The sequence below is a fragment of the Nannospalax galili genome, unplaced genomic scaffold (assembly GCF_000622305.1).
Source record: "Nannospalax galili isolate Female #2095 unplaced genomic scaffold, S.galili_v1.0 scaffold568, whole genome shotgun sequence".
In the NCBI taxonomy this organism is placed as follows: Eukaryota; Metazoa; Chordata; class Mammalia; order Rodentia; family Spalacidae; genus Nannospalax; species Nannospalax galili.
This window is the reverse complement of record NW_008359441.1, coordinates 2,226,801-2,251,491: the sequence shown is the minus strand read 5'-3', so window position 1 is coordinate 2,251,491 and position 24,691 is coordinate 2,226,801. Positions and strand designations below refer to the sequence as shown.

At 45.4% G+C, this 24,691-nt stretch overlaps 1 protein-coding gene across 1 annotated transcript; it reads left to right on the top strand.

Moving 5' to 3' along the window:
* The first annotated feature begins 3,530 nt into the window (after positions 1-3,530).
* Gabarapl2 (GABA type A receptor associated protein like 2) lies at positions 3,531-12,540 on the top strand. The gene is made up of 4 exons (XM_008822955.2): positions 3,531-3,691; positions 4,004-4,059; positions 5,243-5,415; positions 11,937-12,540. Exons 1-4 carry the CDS (start codon positions 3,658-3,660, stop codon positions 12,025-12,027), a joined length of 354 nt encoding a protein of 117 aa, XP_008821177.1. The 5' UTR covers positions 3,531-3,657; the 3' UTR covers positions 12,028-12,540.
* Positions 12,541-24,691: the final 12,151 nt, after the last annotated feature.

Sequence of the window (24,691 nt, the reverse complement as noted above, 5' to 3'; positions counted from 1 at the left end):
AGAAAATAAAACAACATTGCACATTATCAGGGTTGTCAGAGGATGTCTCAATGAGTTGGAGAACAGTGGATATTTTTTTTCCTTATATGTAACAATTACACACTGCAAGGTGATGTACACAGACTTGGACTAGGATAAAGTGAGCAGTTCAGTTCTATAAAGGGAAGCAGGGGTTTGAGTTGTTTTTTCTTTTCTTTTCTTTCTCTCCCTCCTTTGGTACAGAGTTAGACATGCCACCCAGGGGGTTTACATATACTCAGAAATTGCTCTACCACTGAGCTACATTCCAGCCCCTCTAACTCCTCTGCTGATTCACCGAGAGGGCATTTATTATTCTTTTTTCTTTTTTCATTCGATGTGCAGCTAGCTGTAAAGTTCAACAGGTTTCAATATTTCTCTTCTGATTTTGTTACTTACCATAGATTGTCACTTGATGTATCATTAGGCATCCCATACTTAGTACAGCTGAGACCAAACTTGAATTCTCTCCCTCAAGACTAGGTCCGCCCCCACTTCATTGAGATAGTGTCAGCTTTCTGAAAACCTTGACATGTTCTCCTTTACACCTCATATCTAACCTATCAGCATATTTTGTTAGTTCTGTCTTCAATATATGCAGAATACAAATGTTTTCCATCACCTCGACAGACACCATCAGGGTTTAAACCAATATTATGTTTCGATTGCATTCCTTTTTTTTTTTTTTTCTTTTTGAGACAGGGTTTCCCTGAACCACAGATGGCCTGGAACTCACTATGTAGACCAGGCTGGCCTGGAACTCACAGAGATTTGCCTGGCTTCTGCCTCCCTAGTGCTGGGATTGAAGGCGTGTGCCACCATGCCCAGCTTTAAACTAGATTCTTCTAGTAGTTTTTCAATGATTTCCCTGTTAACACTCTCATGCTTCTATAGAAACCAGGGTGATTGATTTCTTTTGAGATAAGGTCTCTTGTCTAGGCTGTCTCTAACTCAAAGTGTAGTTGAGGATGACCTTGAACTTCTGATTCTCTTGCCTCCAATTTCTGAGTACTGAGATTACAAGTGTGTGCCATTACAAACCTGGTTTATGTGCTCCTTCGGATCCAACCCAACGTTCGCACATGCTAGGCCAGCACTCTCTTAGTTGAGCTACATTCCCAGCCCAATGATTTTCTTGTCTTTTTCTGATTCTGTGGATTGAATTCAGGCAGACATGTAGTCGATCACTGAACTACACTTCCAGGTTAGCCTGATTGTTAAAAAAAAAAAAGTTGGAATGCATTACAAATCTTCCTAAAAACCCCCACTCACTTCTCATGACATTATAGTAAAATCCAAACTCTTCTGCCTATTGTCCAGTTCCATGTCTTTTGGATCTCATCTCCTGGCATCCTGCCCCTTGTTTAATCAGCTCCAGCTCCAGGAGGTCCTTCATGTTCCCAGTCTATGCCAATTTATCGAATAAGTGTTCCACCCACCAATGCATCGTGTTCTAGTCACCTACCCTGTTTTATTTCTAAATGTCACCTGTCATCACCTAACATTTATTTTCCATCTTTTTCCATGAGAATGCAAACTCTGCAACAGTAGGGATGTTGTCTGTTCTATTCACTGATTTCCCCCAGTATCTAGAACAGTGTTATCAAATGCAACAATGATGTCTAAATACAATTCAAAGGACTTTTTATTTCATGAAAGATAAAAAGCTAGCCTCTTAGACACATGATTGTTTTTGAGGCAGGGTCTCACTAAGTAGACCTAGCAGGCCTCAAACTGTGCCTCCTAAGTGCTGGGATTAAAGGTGTGTGCCACCACCATTATGCCCAGACACATGACCTTAAGTTTTTTAAAAGATTTATCTGGGTCTGGAGAGATGGCTCAGTGGTTAACAGCATTGGCTGCTCTTGAAGAAGATCCTGATTCCAATCCCAACAACCACAGGGCAGCTAACAACCATCTGTAACTCCAGTTCCAAGGAATCCAACGTCCTCTTCTGGCCTCCATCAGTATTGTACGAATGAGTACACTTATGTGTTATAAGGGTTTTGCCTGCATGAATGTAAGGGTACCATGTGTGCCTGCTGTCCATGGATGCCAGAAGATGGCATCAGATTCCCTATAACTGGAGTTACCAATGGTTATTAGCCCCCATGCAGATGCTGGAAAGTGAACCCAGGTGCTCAGTAGCAAGTGCTCTGAACTTCTAAGCAATCTTTCCGGCCAGTAATTTCTTTCTTTCTTTTATTGGTCTTTTAAAGACAGGGTCCCTCTGTAGCCCCAGCTGGCCTGAACTCACTATGTAGACCAGGCTTGCCTTGAACTCACAGGGATCCACCTGCCTCTGTCTCTGGAGTGCTGGGATTAAAAGCAAACTCCACCATGCCCGGCAGCCCCTAATTTCTTAAATGTACTTTAATTTGGCAGGGGGTGTGTGTGTGTGGGGGGGTGGGGGAGTGCTTCACCACAGAACATACATGGAGGTGAGAGGACAATGTTGGGGAATTGGCTCTCTCTTTCCACCTTGTGGATTGTGGGGAATTAAGCTCAGGTCGTCAGGCTTGGCAACAAGCATCTTTACCTGCCGGGCCATCTCACTGCCCTCTACACAATCTTAAAATAACAAAATAACAAAAATACTTTCAGAAGGAAGCTTGGTTCACAGCATCCATAGGAATTTCAACTGTAGGAAATGATGGATGACAATGTTCAAACACACAGGCCTGACAGATGCATCAGAATCACAAGCACATGGCAGAGCTCATGTGCCCAATTAAGTGCATATTCTTGTTACATGTTCACCAATTCATAAACAGGTGGTGACCCGGACCGCCCTGATGACTCCGCTTGGAAGAAAGGAAACACATTAAGTCATATGCCTAGACAGGTGACACACAGGCAGCTCAGGCTGTGATTGCTGAGCCACCCCCACGCCAGGCTAGAGAACTTGTCTTATGACCAGCTCTCAGGGGAGTTCTTGGAGCCTGACGGTCACAACTGGCCTGTGACAGTTACGGACAAGGGATGTCTGATCAGTGATGTTACACTGCTCAAATGCATATCTGTTCTTGAACGTTTAAATACTTACAAATAAAGGAAGGAAATGAGATTTATTTAAAACAAGTTTTAGGTACAAGGAATTTATTATGGCCAGCTCCTATACTGGATCTCCGCGATGTCCCAGTACTCCCTGCCACAGTGTCCTGGAATTAGTTATTCCCTTGATACTGAGCTTCGGACTTGTCACCAGGCCAAACATTAATATTATCTTCCAAAATCTTGTCACTGAAGCCCCAGACTTCCCCTACAGCGGCCCTTTATAAGTGTCCCACGCTATCAGCCGCGGTCTGCCCGTCACGCACAACCCCCAGAGCCCACTTCTCTCCCCAGATTCTGGCGTCCCCTCGGTCGCCTCCCCCAGCCTCCACTCCCCGCATACCCTCCATTCCCAGCATAGACCTCAAGGGTCCTCTTTAGGACCCGCCCCCTACGTAAGGGCACGCCCCCGCACGTCGTTCAAGCGCGCCGCGCCGGAAGCCCCGCCCCCGTCCGGTTGCTAGGCTCCGGCAGCCGGAAGTCCCGCCTGCCGAGTAGTCGCCGCCGCCACTGCTGTGGTTGTTGTTGTGGTTGCTTCGCTGAGGTCCGCGGCTCCGAGAGCCGGCTCAGTCCTCTCCCGCCGCCATGAAGTGGATGTTCAAGGAGGACCACTCTTTGGGTAAGCGCGGCCGGCTGCCCCGGGCCGGAGCCCGCCGTCCCCTCCCCCCCTGGGCCGCCCCGGGCTGGGCCGCAGGGCCGGGTTCCACGCCGGGCCGGGGGCCGCGACCCCGCCGCCCCGCGCGGCCTCCCACGGACCGAGCGCGCCCTTGGCGGTGCCTTCCAGGAGTCCGGGGACCGCGGGCGCGGGACTCCGGGCTTGGCTTGCGCGTGCACAGGTCACGGCGGAGAAGGGCGGGGAGGGAGACGGCTGTGGGGATCCAGCACCAGCCCGCGGGCAGGCGCAACGGTCAGCCCGGTGTTTTTCTCCCAGAACACAGATGCGTGGAGTCCGCGAAGATCCGAGCGAAATACCCCGACCGAGTTCCGGTGAGTATGGACTCCCTGTCCCCTCACCCCGCCGTCATATCGGAGCCCAGGAGCCCAGGCCAGTGCGCCAGGCCTTTCAACAGTTGGCTAGTTGAGGTCCCGGGATGCAGCAGGGGACCGACGGGGCTGGGTTGGGTCCAGCCGTGGCCTTGGGTGCGAGGGGCTGGTGCTGTTCAGGGGCCTCGGTGCTGAATCTCTCGATCTAGGCCAGCAAGCTGCCTGCAGCCTCCAGGCTCCCTCGCCAATTATGTAAGAAACCGTGTTCTAGGACAGGGCAACAGGTCACTGCCACTTTGGGGAACGATGGTGCAGGGGGACTGTCACTTTGGTCTTGGAAGTAGTACTTCAGGACATTCATCTTGAACTTTGAGGCACTATTTTAGCTTCTAGCTCCCGGACTTCACCCTGACCCTGCCTTCCTTGCTTCAACAAATCGGAAGAGCCACTCTTTCTCTTCAATCAATAATAAACACGATGCTATATTTCTCTCATGGTCAGGGAGATGGTTTCTGTTATCCTTATTGATTTTTGAAGAACATAAAATCTTATTATTGTAGCTCTTTGCTTATAAACAGTCCTTGTAGGGAGAGAGTCAAAGGGACAAAATTGGAACCTGTTTAGAGAGAAGCAGCAGGCCAAATGGAAGCCTTGGTTCCTGGCTGGCTGGGACCACCAGGCATCCCCACTATTCCATCCATTCCAGGGTGTTGCTTGGAATTTTTTAATTCACTAGCATGGATCTGTTCTGGGATCCTGGATTATTAACAGGCTACAAATGAAACCCTCACCACAAAGTTTTGTGTTTACCTAGAGAAAATGTCAAAAAGCTTAGTAGCTGTGTTTCTTTTGAAAATGCTGAGATCAGAGATGAGAGATGTAATTGACCACAGAAAAGCACTTTCAGTTTTGCCATAGCACATTCATATCTGCTGTGGACCTTCAGGGTGTGGCTTGCTAAGTCCTGGGCATATTTTCTCATGCTTCTCAGTTTTCCTCCCCCTTCCTTACTTCACATTCTGCTCATCAGACAGTTTGAGGTCAGAGCTTCACTTTAGGAGATCCAATCCTGATCTCTCCATTTATTTACTATGCCAGGAATCACACATGGGGTTTTGTGCAGTTTGGTAAGTTCTCTAACACTGAGTTGCAACCTTAGCTGCTGACCTGTTCTTGACTTTCCCAGGTGATTGTTGAAAAAGTCTCAGGGTCTCAGATTGTTGATATTGACAAAAGGAAGTACTTGGTTCCATCAGACATCACTGTGGCTCAGTTCATGTGGATCATCAGGAAAAGGATCCAGCTTCCTTCTGAGAAGGCGATCTTCCTGTTCGTGGATAAGACAGTCCCACAGTCCAGGTGAGAGAGGTTTGCTCCATGGGCCTTTTGGTTTTACAAGATTGCTTGGCTATTTATAGAACTCAAACTTGCTAGGTATGGTGGTATACATCTATAATCCCAATAGTCAGGAGGCAGAGCCACGTGGATGTCTATGAGTTCCAGGCCAGCCGAGTTCCTGATTGTAAATCTGAATTTGTGTACACTGACCTCAGTAGCTTCAGGAAAAAATATAGATCATACAATACATATGTATGCACTTTGGACTAAGAAAATAGAATAATATATGGATTTTATTTTATTTATTGTATGAAGGCATGCATATGTGGTGTGTGTGAGGCCAGAGGTCAATATCAGGTGTCTTCTGTTACTTTTTCACCCTATTTTTTAGACTAATGCTTATTTTTGTCTTCATCTTTTTTTTTTTTTAAGTTGTGTGCATGCCTGTGAGTGTAGGTGCACATGTGTCACAGTGTGGGTGTGAAGGTCAGAGGACAACTTTGGGAGTTCTTTCTCTCCTACTATCAGTCTGGACAAACTCAGGTCATAAGGCGTGTACAAGTGCTTTTACCTGCTGAGCTATCTCGCCTGCTTCCCGCCTTATTTTTTGAGACAATGTCTGTCACTGAACCTAGATTTCATCCCTTTGCTAGATTATCTGGACAGCAAGCCCCAAAGATCTTCCTGTTTCTGCATCCCCGGCTTTGGGATTATAGGTACATGGGTCCTGTACTGGCTTTTTATGTGGGTACTGGGATCTGAACTCAGCTCCTCACGCTTACCCAGCAAGCACTTTACTGACTGAGCCATTGCCCCAGCCCCAAGATCTGGATTAAAAAACAAATAAAGGCCTCCCAGCCTTAGAAGCCAAGGAATTCTTAAAAAATAGTTGAGAACCAGGCATGGTGGCACATGCCTTTAATTCCAGCACAGGAGGCAAAAGCAGGCGGATCTCTGTGAGTTCAAGGCCAGCCTGGTCTACATAGTGAATTCCAGGATAGCTGGGACTACAGAGAGATCCTGTCTCAGAAAAAGACTGAAAAAAAAAGTTGAGAACCTTCTTGGGTTTAAGACCTATATAGAGCCAAGACCTGCAATGAGGTTTTCACCTAATGATTCATGAAAACTTGCTCTGTTGCCTATGGGCTCTCATGAGGCTCACTCTTCAGCTAATTCTCTTCTTGGTTACCTCTAAATTTAGTCAGCTCTTTGTTCTTGTGAGAATATCTGCCTAATCCGCAAGTCTAATAACATGACTGCTGTCCAGTCAAGGGCTCTGAAGTGTCTTTAGAGACATACACCTTCCTTGGTAACCTGCTTTCATTGTCAGTGTGACTGACTATTGTGCTGCCTGGAAGCAGTCTTCTGTAATATAAATTGGGATCAGAATTTTGTCAGGGGCTGCTACAATTCCCCTCTTAGGGGACAACCTGGCTTTAGTCTCCTGTGGAAGCAGGAAAATGGACTTAGTCTAAACTTGATTTGTCCTTTCCCATTACAGATTGGGCACTTCTAAATCCTGAGCCAGAGTTTGGTCCCTATGTGTGAATTCCTGGCAGTATCTTATCTTAGTGCCCCAAACTAGGTTTTAAGTTACCCCAAAAATGCTGTTCCTAAAAGTTAAGGCTTTTGAAAGCCTGGGAACTAGCCTAGTTTGTCAAAATATGATTGAAAATCCTTGGAAGTGCCAAAAGATGCCAGGTGTAGTGGCACCCGGGAGGCTGAGACAGGAAGATCATGAATTCAAGGCTAGCCTAGGCTAAACAGCAAAATCCTGGCTCAAAAAAAAAAGAATGCTCAGGACAGGCTTAACTTAAATTTCAGACCTTATTTCTACTAAATGTCAGAAGCTCTGTCTATTCTCTTGGTCTGGTTTCTTTGCAAATCTGTACTACTGCATTTTCTGGCATTTGGTAGAGAGGCAGTACAGGACAGTCATGGAAGCTTCTCTAAAATCACTGTTTCCTTGAGGAGACAGGCCAGAGCCAGTCTAATAACATGACTGCTGTCCAGTCAAGGGCTCTGAAGTGTCTTTAGACACTTCACCAAGCACCACTGCTTGGGTGCTGCTGGTCCGTACATCTATCTGTAGCTCAGTGATCTTAGCCTCCATTCACAGGCCTCTGGTGCTGCTGGGTACACTCTACCAGGGAGGCCTGGGCACTGTGGGGTTACTGTTTCCCTTAAGGTAGTAGAGGAGGCAAATCTTTTACAGCTTCTAGAATTTCTGTACCACCGTGGTAATTATTTCCTCTTTCCTGGAGGTGGTGGCTTAGTGAGAAGAAGTAGGAGCCTCCTGAATGCTGATCCTCTGGTACTGTTTTGGTGGTACTGGGTATCCAATCCAGGGTCTTGAACATCCTAGGGAAGTGTTCTGCCACTGAGCCACTTCCTCAGCCCTCTGTTACTTCTAGAAGGAAATGGAGCAGGCTTCTGGAGACATTAAGATTTCTCTAGTGGCTCCACGGTAATCTAGCAATTGGAAAATGGCTTCTAGGTCTTAGTACCTCCCCATTGTCCCTGAGGTATAAGTGGAGTTGGGAGTGAAAAGTGCTTCTCAGGACAGCAGAGGCTGCTCCAAACCATTTTCTCTCCAAGCACTTTCTGGGGAAGGCACTCCTAGTTCTTGGATTTGCCTTTCTAGTCTGGTGAGACTCTACCCTAAAGTGGATTACATGGGACCCAAGTTAGGATTTTAGGACTGAGTGACCAGAGATAAAACCTGATGTCTCAGGATGCAGAGAACACCAAGGCCCTTAGCACTTAGGCTCCAGTTAATGACTTTGCCCCACACTTGATGCACCCATTCTGTATTGCATGTGGGAAGCTTATTAAAAACACATTTGTTAGCTAGGCTTGATGGTACACTCTTGTAATCCCAGCCTTCAGGAGGCTGAGGCAGGAGGACCAAGAGTTCTAGGCCAGCCTGAAGAATACAGTGAGACCCTGTCTCCAAGTAAACAAAACCAAACCTCAAATTTGTCCATAAGCAAAAGAGGCAGCAGGGTGTGGTGGCGCTTGCCTTTGATCATAGCATTTGGGAGGTGGAGGCAAGAGGATCTCTGTGAGTTCAAGGCCAGCCTAGTCTAGTAGTGAGTTTCAGGCTAGCTGGGGTATAAGGAGATCCTATCTCAAAAAAGGCATGTGACATCATCAGGCTTCATGCAGATGTAATCACCCATTGTAGCACAAACAGTGCCATAGGGTCTCTTTTGACTCAGCTTCACCAAAACAATTGTTCAAAAACAATTTAGCAGCTTCTTTTCAGCTTTTTTCAGTCTCCTTAGGGAAGCGAGGAGCCTCCTTTAACCTTCATCCAGCACTTGCAGCTTGCAGAGGGTGGCTGGAGAAATCAGCATAAAGGATGGCTCCAAGCTTGCAGGAACCCTCCCCTTGATAACTGACAGGGCTACAGGAGGATCCATGTTGCCTGAGGTCAGACAGAGTAAGCTGAGCATGGAGAGGGCCAGAATTATTGGTTACTTAATATTAAATACTGACTCTGGATAGACATAGAGGTAAGAGTTTACTTCCCTCTTCTTGAGTTGTTTTGTTTGTTTTTTGCTCTTTTTGAGACAGGGTCTCCCTGTAGCCCCAGCTGTCCTGGAACTCACTATGTAGACCAGGCTGGCCTTGAACTCACAGAGATCCGCCTGCCTCTGCCTCCCGAGTGCTGGGATTAAAGGCGTGCACCACCACGCCTGGCACAGTTCTTGTTTTTTTAAAGAAAGGGAGGAAGAGATGAGGGGAGTCTTACCTTTTCCATTTAGCATTAGAAAGTTTAATTCTCTGCCTACGTGCCTACAGCAAGAGTCTGGCTGAAAACAGAAGGGGAACTATGCCTTGCTGCAGACAGAACCGAGAAGGAATGGTGGTGTATGAGTTTCCAGTCATGGGCTTAGAGGGGAACCCAGATCTGGCAGTGGTCTTTGTTTAGAGCTCCAACAAGAATGTTCTTAATTCCTTGTTTAAAATAGAAACAGGAATGTGCTATTGAATAAAGTATCTCTAAGATATTATAATTTGACCTGGAGAAATGAGTGCTACTTAAGACAGTGGTTTGCTTCTCAGCCTTAAGGACGTCTTAAAGGATGTTGGAATGTCTTATGGTTCATCTTTTATTTAGAAGTGTGCTTAAATTTAGCACTTTTGATAATTTCTGGGTGAATAACTCTTCAAAAGAATGATTATTGGGCCAGTGAGATGGCTCAGCAGGTAAAGGCACTTTGCCACCAAGCTTGATGACTTGAGTTTGCTTTCTGGAAGCCACATGGTAGAAGAAGAGAACTGACTGACTTGTGCAGGTTGTTCTTTGACCTAGACACACACACTAAACAAATGTTTATATCAGAAATGGCAGAAGCCTTATATTAGAGGACTATCCAGTAAACAGGAGCACTCAGTGGCTGTGTATATTCCAGAATCTTGGGGTCCTAGTATACTTTCCACTTTGCAGCCAGAGCTGTTGCAAGTTCTATAGTAGTGGTCGGTGACTCACCTCACCTCACCTGACCTGTCCTGCTGAAAGAGCGGGAAGTCCATATTGAGGGAAGCACATGAACAGCACAGCAGCTGACTGGCCAGGTGTGTTCATCAGTCCAGCCTATGTATGACTCAGGCTGGACCTTATAGCCTCCATGACCTGTCCTTGGTTGGAGGCTGAAGGCAGTTCTGGGATTGAACACCCACATGGAGCCCTAAGTCAGCCTCCCCTAATTCATAAGGCTATCGAGTAGCAGAAAATGTAATGTTTGCTCTCAGCTCATGGCTAATCCTGGACCTGGTTCTTGCTGAGACTTGACTTTATTATTGGTCAGTTCTTCCATGGGAGGAGTGATTTTTCCTGGATCTTTGTGATCTGAATGGAGGTGTGAGAAGCAGCCTTTAGGGAGCAACTTAGATTCATTTTACTCTGTACTTCAGGATTCCACCTTACCTTAGATTGGCTCCATGCTTGTGCCTGCTATTGACCCTCTATTCTTTCCTCATCAGTATCAAGTTAGAAGGTGACAGTGTCCCTGTTAACCAGAGCAGCATCCTTTCCAGATGCCTGCTTGTAGTACACAGTGCTAGGCATGCATTGGACTGGAGGCTGTCTTTGGTGTCTGCTACAAGTCATCTCCTCCTAACTTAGGCAGGAAACCCTGGAGTTGCAGTGCTACATGGGAGTTTCATCCAAGCATCCAGCAGACTTGCACAGCTTCCCTGCTAGATGTGTTGGAGCTGCCTCTGTGGGTTGGGATCCTCGGCTGTTGTAGCAGTGGCCTGCTCAGTGCTGGTGCTGTGCATTGCTTCACCAAGTTGAGATCCTGGATCCGCTTTATTCTCCCTGTTGGCCTTGGGCTTGCTATGTATCCTTATTTATCTAGAAGGGGTCTTATGTAGCCGAGTCTGGCCTAGAATTTGCTGTGACCTTGAGCTTCTGATCCTCCTGCCTGTGTCTCCCCAGGGCCGAGATTACAGGTGTGGGTCACCGCACCTTGGCTTTTTAATTCGCTGCTGGGAATTGAAGCCAGGGCTTTGTGTATGCTGTCATCACTCTAACAGCCTAGTTCCCATCCTTGCTGTGTCCATATTTAAACAGGGGTTGTAACCTGGACCTGTCCTCCAATCAGCATCTTACTGCTAGCTCTGGTTGATGTATGCCTTGTGGTCATGGCGCACAGTATGGTCACGTGGCCAGAGCTTTCATGAGCTTGAAGGTGTTACTAGAAAACTCAGTTGCATAGCAGAGAACTAGATTAGGTCTCCACTGCAGTCTGTTCCATAGCACAGGGAAAGCTGATTTCCCACCCACACTTTTAGTTTAAGAAATCTCTATTTTTGGAGGTTCTTTGGAAGCTTGAGCAGTCTTCTTTTATTATATTTAATCTTGGTGTAGTGCTGGGGATCCAACCCAGGGCTTCACACATGTTGGGCAAAGCACTCCCACTAAACTACATCACTTTGGATCACAGCTATAGTGGGAGCTTTTTGTATTTGTGTCTGGGTCTTTCTGATCATACTGGTATAGAGATCTGGGCTCAGGGATTTTGACCTGGGAACTTCCTTAACAAAGAACTCACTTGAATCTTTGATATTGAGTCTAAATTATAAATGTTTAAATACTTGGAAGAAGAGAATCTAGTATGTTCTTTCTTTCAGGGTTCCTTGCCATTTAAAAGTCATTCAGGTGCCTCTTCAAGGGGTTGGCTTCTTTAAAGGATTTTCTTAGGAGAGTGAATGCTGAGATGATGTATGTGCCTCTGTGTCTGGCTCCTAATTTCTTGTGACTTTCCTCTCTTTTTTGTGGTGCTGGAGATTGCAGTACCCAAGGCCCTGTGCCTACTAGGTAAGGGTTCTCCCAGCAAGCCATACACTCAGACTTAGTCTTATTTTCATGGCTCTGTTTCCTTTCAGTAGAACAGATTGCAGATCACAGCAGGTACCTAAATTATTTCTATCTCCATGCCACCAAGCTCCTTATAACTGGGGCCTTCTTTTTCTTCTTGATACCTAGACACAATTTTCAATGATGTGTCTTTTTGTTTTTCTCTTTCAAGTCTAACTATGGGACAGCTTTATGAGAAGGAAAAAGATGAAGATGGATTCTTGTACGTGGCCTACAGCGGAGAGAACACTTTTGGCTTCTGAGGGCCAGCGCTGGGCTAGGTGTCCCGCCCCTGCTTGCGTATCCTGTAAATAGCCGGCCGTTTTCAGTTACTACCAGAACCTCCTCACAGAGACCTATTAGTGCATTTGTAACTGGATTTATTTCTTAATATATTGGAAGGTTTTGTTTCCTTAGATTAGTAAATTATCATACAGAGTTTTATTTTAGTTTTTCTTTTTGTGCACTGTCCTCATGGCTGTATTCTCCAGGGAACTTGTTCCTCCGGGAATCATATTTAATGAAGATACTTCCATAATGAAGGGAGGTAGGTGTGGTGTTAAAGTGGAAAGGAGGGAGATGATGCATCGATTCTGGATTATGTTTGCAGTGTTAGGTGGCTAAGTATTAAAAGCATCTAAATTAAATCCTTAGCAATCAGAACACTTGCTTCACTAGGTTCTGCCAACTGCAAATCATGTTGGACTGAGTTAATCTGTTCTTTCTGAGACTATTGAGGTAAATAATTAACAATAAAATTTCCTCTTATAAAGGCATTACCGTGTGACCATGTCCTTTATTCGCCTTCATTTCATTGAGTCAGGGAAATGGCTTTTGTTTCCCAGGCCAGGAGAAGGGCCTGTGGCTATGCCAGTGTAGCCCAAGATGAGAAGTAGTGGCAGGTATCACAAAGGGATGTTTTTTTGATGGCTGATAAATTCACATGTTCAGATATCAGGAGTCCATAAAAAGGTACACATTGCAAAGTCTTGCTTCTACCTCTTATGGGAAACGAAACTTTTATGGACTGCTTTTCAGTATTTTTAGTGGTACAATTAAGTATGTATACATATTGTCTTTTTCTTTACATAAAATAAAACATTTAGGACTGGAGAGATGGTTCAGTGGTTAAGAGCATTAGCTGCTCTTACAGAGGACCTGAGTTGGATTCCCAGCATCAACATGGCTGCTAACAACTCAAGTTCCAGGGGAATTTGATGCCCTTTCTGACCTCTGTGAGCACTGCCACAGCATGGGTGCATTTACACACTTGAGACAGGATCTCAACATTGCTTGTTTTTTTTTTTTTAATTTTTTGACACAGGGTCTCTTGTAGCCCTGGATGGCGTGGAACTTACTATGTAGACCAAGCTGACCTCAGACTCAGAGATCTCATTGCTTCTGACTCCCAAGTGCTGGGATTAAAGGGGTGCACCACCACATCCAGTTTACATTGGTTTTTTTTCTAACATTATAGCTTGAGCTCTCCATATCAAGCAGATAGACAGGTATATATAAAAACTGCATCCTTTTATACATAACTATTCTTTAAGGTGCTGTTCTCCAACCCCTTAAATCAAGACTTGAGTGTCTCCTGATCTTGAATTTCATAGTTTCTCTCAAGTTAGAACAGGTATGTACAGTTGTCTTTTTTTTTTTTTTTTTTTTTCAGTCTTTTTGAGACAGGGTCTCCCTGTAGCCCCAGCTGTCCTGGAACTCACTATGTAGACTAGGCTGGCCTTGAACTCACAGAGATCCCCCTGCCTCTGCCTCCCGAGTGCTGGGATTAAAGGCGTGTGCCACCATGCCTGGTTTGTACAGTTGTCAAGACACAAATGCAGGTGTGAGGAAATGGCTTTTTACCTAAAACTTCACAATGGACTGTTGGTGACATATCAGTCACCAGAGTAACCAGGTATTACCCAATAATCTAAGAATAGGTACTTAACATCTTAATTTTACTTATTGTTTTAAATTTTGAGACAGGGTCTCCCTGTAGCCCCAAGCAGGCCTGGAACTTGCTATGTAGACCAGGCTGGCCTTGAACTCACAGAGATCTGCCTGCCTCTGCCTCCCGAGTGCTGGGATTAAAGGCGTGCGCCACCATGCCCAGCAGCATCTTAATTATAATATAAACTTTTTTTTTTGAGATAGCATCTCTTTGTAGCTTCAGCTGGCCTGGAACTCACTATGTAGACCAGGTTGGCCTCTAACTCAGATCTGCCTGCCTGTGCCTCCCAAATGCTGGGGTTAAAGGCATGTATCACCAAGCCCAGCCTAACAAACTTTTTAATGTATGTAAACGTCTTTCTTTTTTTAAAGACAACATCTTTTTTGTCTAGCCCCAAGTAGCTTGGAATTCACTGTGTAGCTCAGGCTGACCTTGAACCTGGGATTCTCCTGCATCTGCCTTCCAAATACTCTGGTTACAGGTGTGAACCATCATAACTGGCTCTATCTTAAACTTTTTATTGGGGAGGAAACAAAGATTTTCTTTTACCTTTACCAAAGTATTTAAGTAGACAGGCACAGTACTGATGTTTCTTAATTGGGATCAGAAGGAATGTTCTTTTTTTAAAAAATTACTTTAGATGCATGAGTGTATTGCCTGCATGTAAGTGTACCCGTGTCAGGTTTCGGATCCCCAGAACTGGAGTTGGTTGCTGGCCACCATGTGGGTGCTAGGAATTAAACCTAGGTCCTCTGCTGGAGCAGGTAGTGCTCTTAACTGCTGAGTCATCTCTCCAGCCCAGGAATGCTCTTTACTTACCACAAGTACCTTGTTGGTTTTTCTTAAACTTGACCACACAGGGAATGGTCACTCTGACAGTGTCAAGCCAGAAATCAGTAGACACTGACCTTGGAGTGAGGAAAGGAGCAAGCTCATCACTGAGGAGGCTTGTTTGTAGTCACGTGCACCAGTCTCCGATTGGCCTAAGAGGATGTTCACTGTTTGAGCTAGTATAGGCTTCTTCACTGGCTGTAGGTGGAGCTAGAACTATGGATCAAGTGATATATCAGAAGTCTACCAGCTTACAGCTTTGGTGAGAGAAGAGCACTTCTCAGAGCACAAACATCCCTTCAAGGAGCCAGTGCAGTGGCATGTGCCTGTCATTTCAGCTGTTTGGGAGACTGAGGCAGGAGATCATTGAGGCCTGCTGGGACAACACAGACCATGTCTCAAAATACAAAACAACAGCCCTTGAAGGACTGGCCTGGCTTGGGCCACAGACAGCCCTGCTTGGGACAGACAGGCAGGTAGGAATGGAGTAAAAAGAGATCTAGGGCTACAACTTGGCTGCAGAGTGCCTAGTATGCATGTGGCCCTGAGTTCAAGCCCGAATTTAAAATGTCTTACCACTACTCAATAGTATTCTGGTAGTAAAATCGGTATGTAAGGCAAAGTCTTGGGGTGGGAGGGTGTTGGGATGGATAGGATCAAGATACACTGTACACAGGGTTGTCAAAGAATAAATAAAAGGTACTTTGAAAAAAAGGGAAACCTGATGTGGTGATAAAGGCCTGTAATCCCAGCAGTCAGGAGGATTGCCACAAGTTGAGGCCAGCTGGAGCTAAGAGTGAGACCCTGTCTCAACAAAACAAAACAGAAAAACCCCCAACAATAACAAAACAAAAACCATAAACCAAAATAAAGGGGGACATTCTTATAAATGAAATGCTCAAGAATCCAAGTGCTTGCTTCAGCAGCTCATGTACTAAAACTAGAGTAATGTAGAGCTTACCACACTTCTGTGCAAGGAAATTTGTGATGCAGTCCATCCTTCATACAATAAATACACAAATAAAAATGCAACTAAATAATCATGAACACTAAAAGGACTGCTGGAAGCATTACCATCCCTGATCTCAAACTGTACTACAGAGCTATAGTAATAAAAACAGCTGGGTACTGGCATAAAAACAGACACACTGATCAGTGGAATAGAATTGAGGACCCAGATTTAAATCCAAACATTTACAGCCACCTGATTTTTGATAAAGGAGCCAAAAATACACACTGGAGAAAAGACAGTATGTTCAACAAATGCTGCTAGTCAAAACTGGATAAGGGCATGTAGAAGAATGAAACTAGATCCCTATCCCTCACCATGCACAAAACTCCAAATGAATCACGGACCTCAACATAAGGCCCGATACCCTGAATCAGACAGAAGAGAAAGTAGGGAATACACTGGAACTTAAGAGGCACAGGAGAGGACTTTCTGAACAGGTCTCATATAGCACAAGCATTAGGTCCAACAGTTGAGAAATGGTTAGTATCTAGACTACACAAAGAACTAAAAAAACTAAGCATCAAAAAAACAAAACAAAAAACCCCAAACAACCCAATTAAAAAGTGGGGCAGGGGCTGGAGAGATGGCTCAGTGGTTAAGAACACTGGTTGTTCTTGCAGAAGACCCAGGTTTGAATCCCAGCATTCAAATGGCAGCTAACAACTGTCTGTAACTCCAGTCCCAGGGGATCTGACAGCCTCTTCTGACCACTGAGGGCCTTGTGTGACACAGGTGCACTTACCTACATGCAGGCAATACACGCATACTCATAAAATAATAAATAAAAAATTTAAAAAATGGGGCAAAGAGCTGAATGAGGAATTCTCTAAAGATAAAAAGCAAATGGCTGGCAGATCGTTGTGAGTTCAAGGCCAGCCTGGTCTACATAGTGAGTTCAGGTCAGTGGGACTACAGTGAGACCCTGTCTCAAAAAGATAAAAAAAAAATGCAAATGGCTGAAAAATACTTGAGGAAAAGTTCAACATCTTGCTTGCTGGGCATGGTAGTGCACGCCTTTAATCCCAGCACTTGGGAGGCAGAGGAAGGCAGATCTTTGTGAGTTTTAGGCCAGCCTGGTCTGCATAGTGAGTTCCAGGACAGCTGGGGCTACAAGGAGACCATGTCTCAAAAAGATTAAAAAAAAAAAAAAAAGTTCAACATCTTTAGTTATCAGGGAAATGCAGATTAAAACTACTTTGACATTTCATCTTACCTCTCTCAGAATGGCAGAGACCCAAAAAACAAACAAGGACAAATACTGGTGAGGATGTGGGGGAAGGGGAACTCTGATCCATTAGTAGTGGCAGTGCAAACTGGTGCAGTCACTATGGAAATCAGTGTGGAAATTCCTCAAAAAGCTAAAAATGTATCTACCATATGACCTGGCCATGCCACTCTTGGGTATATACCCAAAGACTCCCTGCCCTACTACAGAAATACCTGCTCATCCTGCTCTTTTCATAATAGCTAGAAATTGGAAACAACCTAGATGTCCATCAACTGATGAATGGAAAATGAAGGTGCAGTACATAATGGAATATTATTCAGCTTTTAAAAAGGACAATATTAGCCAGATGTGATGGCACACATCTTTAATAAATAAAAGGTGACAGCAATATACACATTCAAGGAGAGAACATCAGTATTGTAAAGGTATATACTGTCTCCAGATTGTGAGTTTAATACCATTTCAATAAAAAAATCCCAGTAAGTTTTTTTCTTTTTAAATCTGATGTTAAAATTCATCTAGGAGAAACAAAAAGCCAAGAATAACAACAAAAATAAGGAAAACAAGCTAGAGAGACTATAAGTCTAATTATAATCACAATAATAATCACTATTATTCATAATTAAAATTAAAAATTAAGATAGTTCCTGTAATCCCAGCACTTAGAGGCTGAGTCAGGAGTTTGAATTTTGAGGCTAGCCTGGACTACTTAGCAAGACAAGACATTCTCTCAGAACAAAACAGAACAACCCGATGGTGCTATATGCGACCAACAAAATGGAAACAAGACTGACTGTCTAAATACAACAGCGTGGAGCAGCTGGGGGTTATACATGCCTGTGATCCCAGTCACTCGTGCTGTAACTTGCATCACCTTTGGTGACTCATTTGTCCTCATCCACTACCCACACACAGCACTGGTGAATTTGTAAATTGTTAGTGTGTGTGCACGCAGATCTGTGTGTGCACACATGGCATGTGGGGGCTCGAGGTAAATCTCAGGTGGTGTTCCTCAGGAGCCATGCACTTTTTTTTTTTTTTTTTGTCTTTTTGAGACAGGGTCTCCCTGTAGCCCCCAGCTGTCCTGGAACTCTATATAGACCAGGCTGGCCTCAAACTCACAAAGATCTACCTGCCTCTGCCTCCCAAGTGCTGGGATTAAAGGCGTGCACCACCATGCCCAGCCAAATAACTTCATTTTTATGGCTAAAAACAATTGCCATTTATCTGTCTGTCTCTCACATCTATCTTATGTCTGTCCGTCCGTCCGTCCATCCATCCATCCATATATCTATCATCTATCCATCCATATCTATCAATCTCTCAATCTATCATCTATCTATCTATCTATCTCTCTATCTATCTATCATCTATCTATCTATCTATCATCTACCATCTATCATCTCACTTTTCCTTATCCAGTCCTCTTGTTGGACACCAAAGTTGGTTTCATATCTTAGCTACTGTGAATCGTGCCCAATAAACACTGATGTACAAGTACCTCTGTGCTATGTTGACCTGGAATCTTCTCAGTGAACCTGTCAGTGAAGCTGCCATTGTCTAGGGCTCATCAGCTGTCTTTAAATGGCTGCTGTAACCTCTAGCTGGGGCCTCCTGAGTGTCATGGCTGTCCTGTAACCCTCAGCTTTGTTAAAGAGATGAGCTTCTCAGGTGCGATTTCTATCCCATGACTCTTTCCCCAAGTCCCCGAAGTGCTGAGTTGGCAAGCTACAACCGTTCTTCCCTGTAGGACATCCTCACTGTGACCCAAGTGCACTGTTGGCCTCTCCCAGCCTGTCGTCATCTTGGCTAGGCTGGCCACGCCTGCTCTCCTCTCTCCCTCACACGACTTCCACCTCATGCCTGCCCTCAGAATGCTCCCGTAGGTGCTGCCATTGCTTTTGCTTGCCAGTCCCTAATTCCTCCTCTCACTACTGTGCTGAGATTGCTGTGCCCTTCTCTTGGGTTGGGAACTGGCTTCTGTCACAGTTACTCCACACTGTGCTGTTCCTCTGTGGAGTCACTTGTCATCTGCCAGATAGTTGAGCACCACAAGGGTGATGCAGATGCAGAGCTTGGCACACTCATGGTGGGCAGCAGGGATAGGTCTGGCCTTAATGGGAACTGAGAGCCTACTTAGTAAGCAGCTAAGAAGGCAACCATCTTTTCCTCAGTTCCTAGAACACACTGGCCATACAGAGGACATGGGGCAGGCTTGTGTTCCAGGGCTTACCAGTCACAAAGGCTCTCTCCTCTCTCCCTTTTCCTGTTTCCTCTCACTTCACTTTTCTCCAAGGATGGGCCTCATATAGCCCATAGTGTCCTTGAAGTCCTGATCTTCTGACCACCACCTCCCATGTACTGGGATTATAGGTGTGTGCCATCGCTGCTGGCCTGAGGATTTCTTTCAAGCAAAATTTGAGAAAGGCAATATAAATGTTTCTATTTTCAAAAGACTCTTCATTAGACAACTGTAGAAAGCTTTAAAAAGTTCAATTGATTCTCCTTCACATCTTCTCAGGGAATGAAAAACCAACAAAACAAAATTAATCCTTGTGGCTGGTACAGAGGAGGCAAAGCCACAAGAGTTAGGTCGGAGGGTCTATATATACCTCTGTATCCACAGCTTTGCTCTTCAGCTCTGGAGGCAGGCTGTTGTTTCTAGATGCGGGACGCGGCTGTGCCTGCCAGCAAATACATATATGCTTGTGCATAGAAGAGGCTCTGAAACCATTTGACCAGCAGGCTTCCATTGAGGAAAATCTTTGTGATTTATTAGCAAAAGCTCTGTTGGTCTCAACTAGGAAACTGGAAAGAGTCTTCTATTTCTACTTCTGAGCTGAAAGGGCAGAACCCAGCTGGAGTCTGTGGTGTGTAGACAGCCCTCTTCATACCTGTGGTGCACACAATCCCATTTCATCTCTGCAGACCTGCTGCCATGTGAGGGGCGGTCCCCTATCAAAGGTGAGATTGCTCCAGGATCACACACCATCCCCCCAGTTCAACCTGGGCCACAGATCAAGCTTGACTCCAATGCCAAACCCATCCTTGTTCTGCTAGTTCTGATGGTAAGAAGGCCTGTGCTTGTATGTAACCCAAGGAAACCTCTGTTGAAACATTGCTCTCTTCTATCTCCTGAAAATGTTCTTAGGATCCAGCAGTAGTCAGCCGGAACAAAAATGGCTCTGCTTTGGACATGGAATACCTTCCAGTTTGTTTTTGGTGAATTTCCCATTTCAGAAGACTTGTGAATTTCACGCCTTTGTTTTACACCCTGTAGTTTTAGAAGCCCTCTGAAACAAGCAAGGAACTAACCTAACCAGTGTGGGTTCTTGTCTTAGTCTGGCTGGTTGCTGTAATATCATAAACAACAGATTTATTTTTTACAGATCTGGAGGCTTGGGAAGTCCAAGATTAATGTGTGGGTAAATTTGACGAGATTTCAGAGATGGCCATCTTCTCATTGTGTCTATAAATGGTGTGGAATCTGGGGCTGGAGAGATGGCTCAGCAGTTAAGAACACTGGTTGTTCTTGTAGAAGACCCAGGTTTGAATCCCAGCACCCACATGGCAGCTAACAACTGTCTGTAACTCCATTTCCAGGGGATCCGACAGCCTCTCCGGACCTTCGCGGGCATTGCACAACATGGGTGCACTTACCTACATGCAGGCAATACACACATACACATAAAATAAAACTAATAAAAATTTTAAGAAATGGTGTGGAATCTTTCTGAGGTATTTGAGACAGACTCTCATGTAGCTCAGGCTGCCTTTGAACCCACAATTGTAGCAAGAGTAGCCTTGAACTTCTGATCCTCCTGCCTCTATCTCTTGAGTGCTGTTTTACGGTGATGTGCCACCACACTGCTTCTGGGACTTCTTTCATAAGGGCACTAGTCCCATTTATGAGGTCTCTGCCTTCAAGAGCTGATCATCCTCCAAGACCCAGCTGGAGTTAGGATTTCAACGTAAGAATTCGGGGAGGATTCTCGCATTCAGATGCCAGAAGCTCTCATCTTTCGTGCGAGGCAGAGCTGGCCTGTGCCTTGTGCCTGCTTTTAGCAAAGGTGAGTGAGCTCTTTGGAGCTGGTTTACTCTGCCACTCCCTCCCCAGTCCCTTCTCCCTCTGCCAGCTGGTCTCTCAGCCCTGCTTGTTAATACTCGTTAATACAGAAGCACATTCATGGTGGCACAGGGTAAGTTGAGCAACAGTACAGCCCGAAAACACCAGCTGGAAGGTCATTCCCTAGAGGTCAAGATAGTCCACAAGAGGCAGAAATAAAGGGGAGGGGCAGAAACCTTGTAGAGGAATATATGAAAACATATTTGGATGGCACAGAGTCTTAAAACCTACATCAAGAATGCTTTTCTTTCTCAAAATCTAATTCAAAGCAAATAGGCAAACTCGACCAAGTGTGCATTGATTGCTAGTAAAGCTTGGGTTGCTCGGTGTCGTTTCTCAGCCATTCCCTGGGACGGTCACATAAAGGCCTGTTGTTGAACTGAAGACAGATGCTGGGAAAGCCCTCCGTGATCCTGCTCCTCGGTTGTCAGGTTGGTTTCACACCGAGGGGCCCACCATGCCTCTCCGGTGGAGACACTGCTGCTTTCAATGTGCTTTTCATTCTCTTGGCTGCTTGAGCAAAGGGCCATCACTGTTTCCATTGTGAGCTCGTCCCCCTTTGGAGCCCAGCCCGATTTCAGGGAACATGTGCTTAGGACCAGCATTTGGCCGCCTGGGTTCCTGCTTGGAGTGATTTTCTGCCTCAGCCTTTTCTCCCAGAGATTCTTGGACACTGAAAAACAGCACAGAACAGACTTAATTTGAAATGTTGATTTCTAACCTTGCTGGATAAGGGACAAAACATCCGTGTCCAAGTTCAGAGCCCAGGGTTGCTAGATTAAGGCAAAAGTGTTTTGCCTATCACCAATATGACTGAAGCCAATATGTAATCACACTATCAATAGACATGGTTTCCCAGAGTAAATTTATCCTTGCTTTATACATCCAATTAAGAGGGTTTAATGGGGGCTAGAGAGATGGTTTAGTAGTTAAGAGCACTGGATGCTCTTGCAGAGGACCTGGATCCAATTCCCAAACCTACATGGCTGGCTCACAACCATCCTTAACTCCAGTTCCAGGGGATCCAATGCCTCCTTTTGGCCTCTGCTGGCACTGTATGACATGGGTGCACTTACATACATGCAGGCAAAACACTAATACAAATAAAAAATAAAAGTTTAGAAGAGGGTTTTATGGGGTTGGAGGAACAGTTCAGAGGTGCAGACCTTGCTTAGAATGTGAAAGTTGCTGCGTTCTATTCCCAGCACCACACACATACACACATTTTTTTAAGAAAATGAGCAATCCTACCTTACAGGTGAAAACAACTGAGCGTCCTAATTGTTACGCCTTCATTTTTAGAGCATGGGAGATGAGAAGTCAAAGATTAAGTACCTTCCCCACATGTACCTGGAAGTTGGTGGCAGATTTGGTACCAGAATATAGTTACTTCAAGGACCAGAGTCAAGTTTATTCTGCTATCTCAAATAATAATGACTTTAAAAAAAATCTAAACAGGTATAAATGAACACCAAGAATGTGCACACATCCAAAGTGTAGAACTTGATAAGCGTCCACAAATATTTGCATTCAACATCATAGTCAAAACACAGAATGTGGGCTGGAGAGATGGCTCAGTGGTTAAGAGCAGCTGCTCTTGCAGAGGACCTGGCTGGGTTCGATTCTCAGCACCCAGATAGTGGCTAACAACTATTCATGACTCCGGTTCCAGGGGATCTGATGCCCTCTGACCTCCTCAGGCATTACATAACATGGGTGCACCTACCTACATCAGGCAATACACTCATATACATAAAAAATATTTAAAAACCCCACAATGTTAGCCAGGCGTGATAGTGCACACCTGAAATACCAGCATCCAGAAGCTGGGTGGGAACACCAGGAGTCCGAGGCCAGCCTGGGTCTCAACTCAAAAAACAAAAACCAACCAAACCAGTGAACAAACCAAAACAGACCGTGCCTATCCTCTAGAGTTGTGCCTCTTTCCATCAAGCTCTTGCTCCCACACACACAGGAGCCCACTTCAGCTCTTTCTCTTGATGTCCCTTTCCACTGTTCTGAGGCTCTAGGGGTTGCTTTCCATTGCTGGGATCACCCTAGCAATGCACATGTTAGGCAAGTGCTGTACCTGTGAACAACCTCCCTAGCAAAGGATTGCTCCCTGAAGTGTCTCTTTTCGGCCACTGAACCACCTAAGAGTTTTTAAATAATTTTTTTTTTTTTTTTTGAGACAGGGTCTTTCTGTAGCCCCAGCTGGCCTGGAACTCACTATGTAGACCAGGTTGGCCTTGAACTCACAGAGATCTCCTGCCTCTGCCTCTGGAGTGCTGGGATTAAAGGCATGTACCACCACACCTAGCCCTAAGAATTGTTTTGGATCCACTTGGACAGTATTATTGGGAGACCAGCTTAGGCTGCATACAGACACATTTAGGTTTAGAGATTCTTGTGTATGTAAAGGTCAGCTAGGATTCTTCAAAATGATATCAAAGAACTCTTCTGTCCAGAAAGAATGAGGCTTCCTCCAAAATATCTGCCTCTGTGGCCTGTATCCATTCATTCCCACAGAACAGTTGGCTTAGTTCTTAGGGAGAAGGCAGATGTACACTCCCCTGACCCCCCATTCCACTTGGAGTTACTTCCTAGTTCCAAGTGGTCACTGCTGCAGTGGGACTCCTGACAGCTCAGGCTTCCTATTGTCACGAGTCAGGGCAAGTGGTACCTGAGAACTTAACACTGTTCTCAGCCATTTAACTAGCCATCAAGGGAACTGGGCTTTACAAACTGGAAAATTCTGGTCTTGGAACATTGTCTTAAGCCTGAAAATGTTGTCAAGGCCCAGGTGGTGGTAGCTTTCCAGCGGCCACAGACGCTACCAAATCAGACAGGGCCTGCATTTTCTCAGCAAGGCACTGGCCGCCAGGGCGGGCCGTTTTCTGCACAGTAGCTTCGTTTCCCCAGACAGTGAGCTCATGCTTGGCGAGGGTGAACTCCAGACAAGGCATTTAACCCCATCCTGGAGGCAGAACTATGTGAACTCATATACAGAATGACTTGAATCAAGCCGAGTTCTAAAATGTCTGAGGGAAAAAAGTACAAACATACAATTGTAGCCTTAGAAGCTGCTTAGGAATACAGGAAAAGCAGAAAGCTGAAAAGTGTCATTTCCCCAGGAGCCACCTTCAGAAGACATTTTGTTAACAGACAGTTCTGTGGAACTACAGGTAGAACTGATTAAGGTGCACTATGATTCCTTCTTCCCTGTGTGACATCATTTCTCAGGGATTTCTAATGTTTCTACAGTTTAAAATACAAAATCCTTTGCCATTAATTTAAAAAAGTTACTGGGCTGGGGGTGTAGCTCAGTGGTAGAGCACATGCCCAGCATGAGAAGACCTATTTCCTCTGCCCTTCCTGCTTTGTCTGGTGATCAGGGAGAGCTGCTCTACTGGCTGGATGGCCTCTGGCACTGGTCTGTGAATCTCAGCAGTGTGTGTGTCGGGGAACATATCTGAATTTGGGAGCAGTGTGACTCAGAGCCTCCCACTTCACCACCAGAAACAGGTTTACTGAGGCCAGAGCCAGGAGGAGACCATGGGGGGTGGGGGGCACAAGTCAAATGGTGGGCTGAAGCCACAGTTGCTCTCGAGGTGTGGGTGGGATTGGGGAGGGCACAAGGCTAGGACCTGAGAATGTTGCTGGTAGCCAGGGACAGACAGGGATGAAGAGGGGCACTATATGGGGAGGACAGGTTGCTGGTCTGGGATTTTAGGAGGATCAGGAGTTTAAGCCCAGCCTGTTTTATGAGACCCTGTCCA

Bases quoted from the DNA above. Each gene is read 5' to 3' on its own strand.
- Gabarapl2 (XM_008822955.2), top strand. From the start codon at position 3,658: ATGAAGTGGATGTTCAAGGAGGACCACTCTTTGG. The intron at 3,692-4,003 runs GTAAGCGCGGCC...TTTTTCTCCCAG, and splicing joins CAAGGAGGACCACTCTTTGG to AACACAGATGCGTGGAGTCC. The intron at 5,416-11,936 runs GTGAGAGAGGTT...TTCTCTTTCAAG, and splicing joins AAGACAGTCCCACAGTCCAG to TCTAACTATGGGACAGCTTT.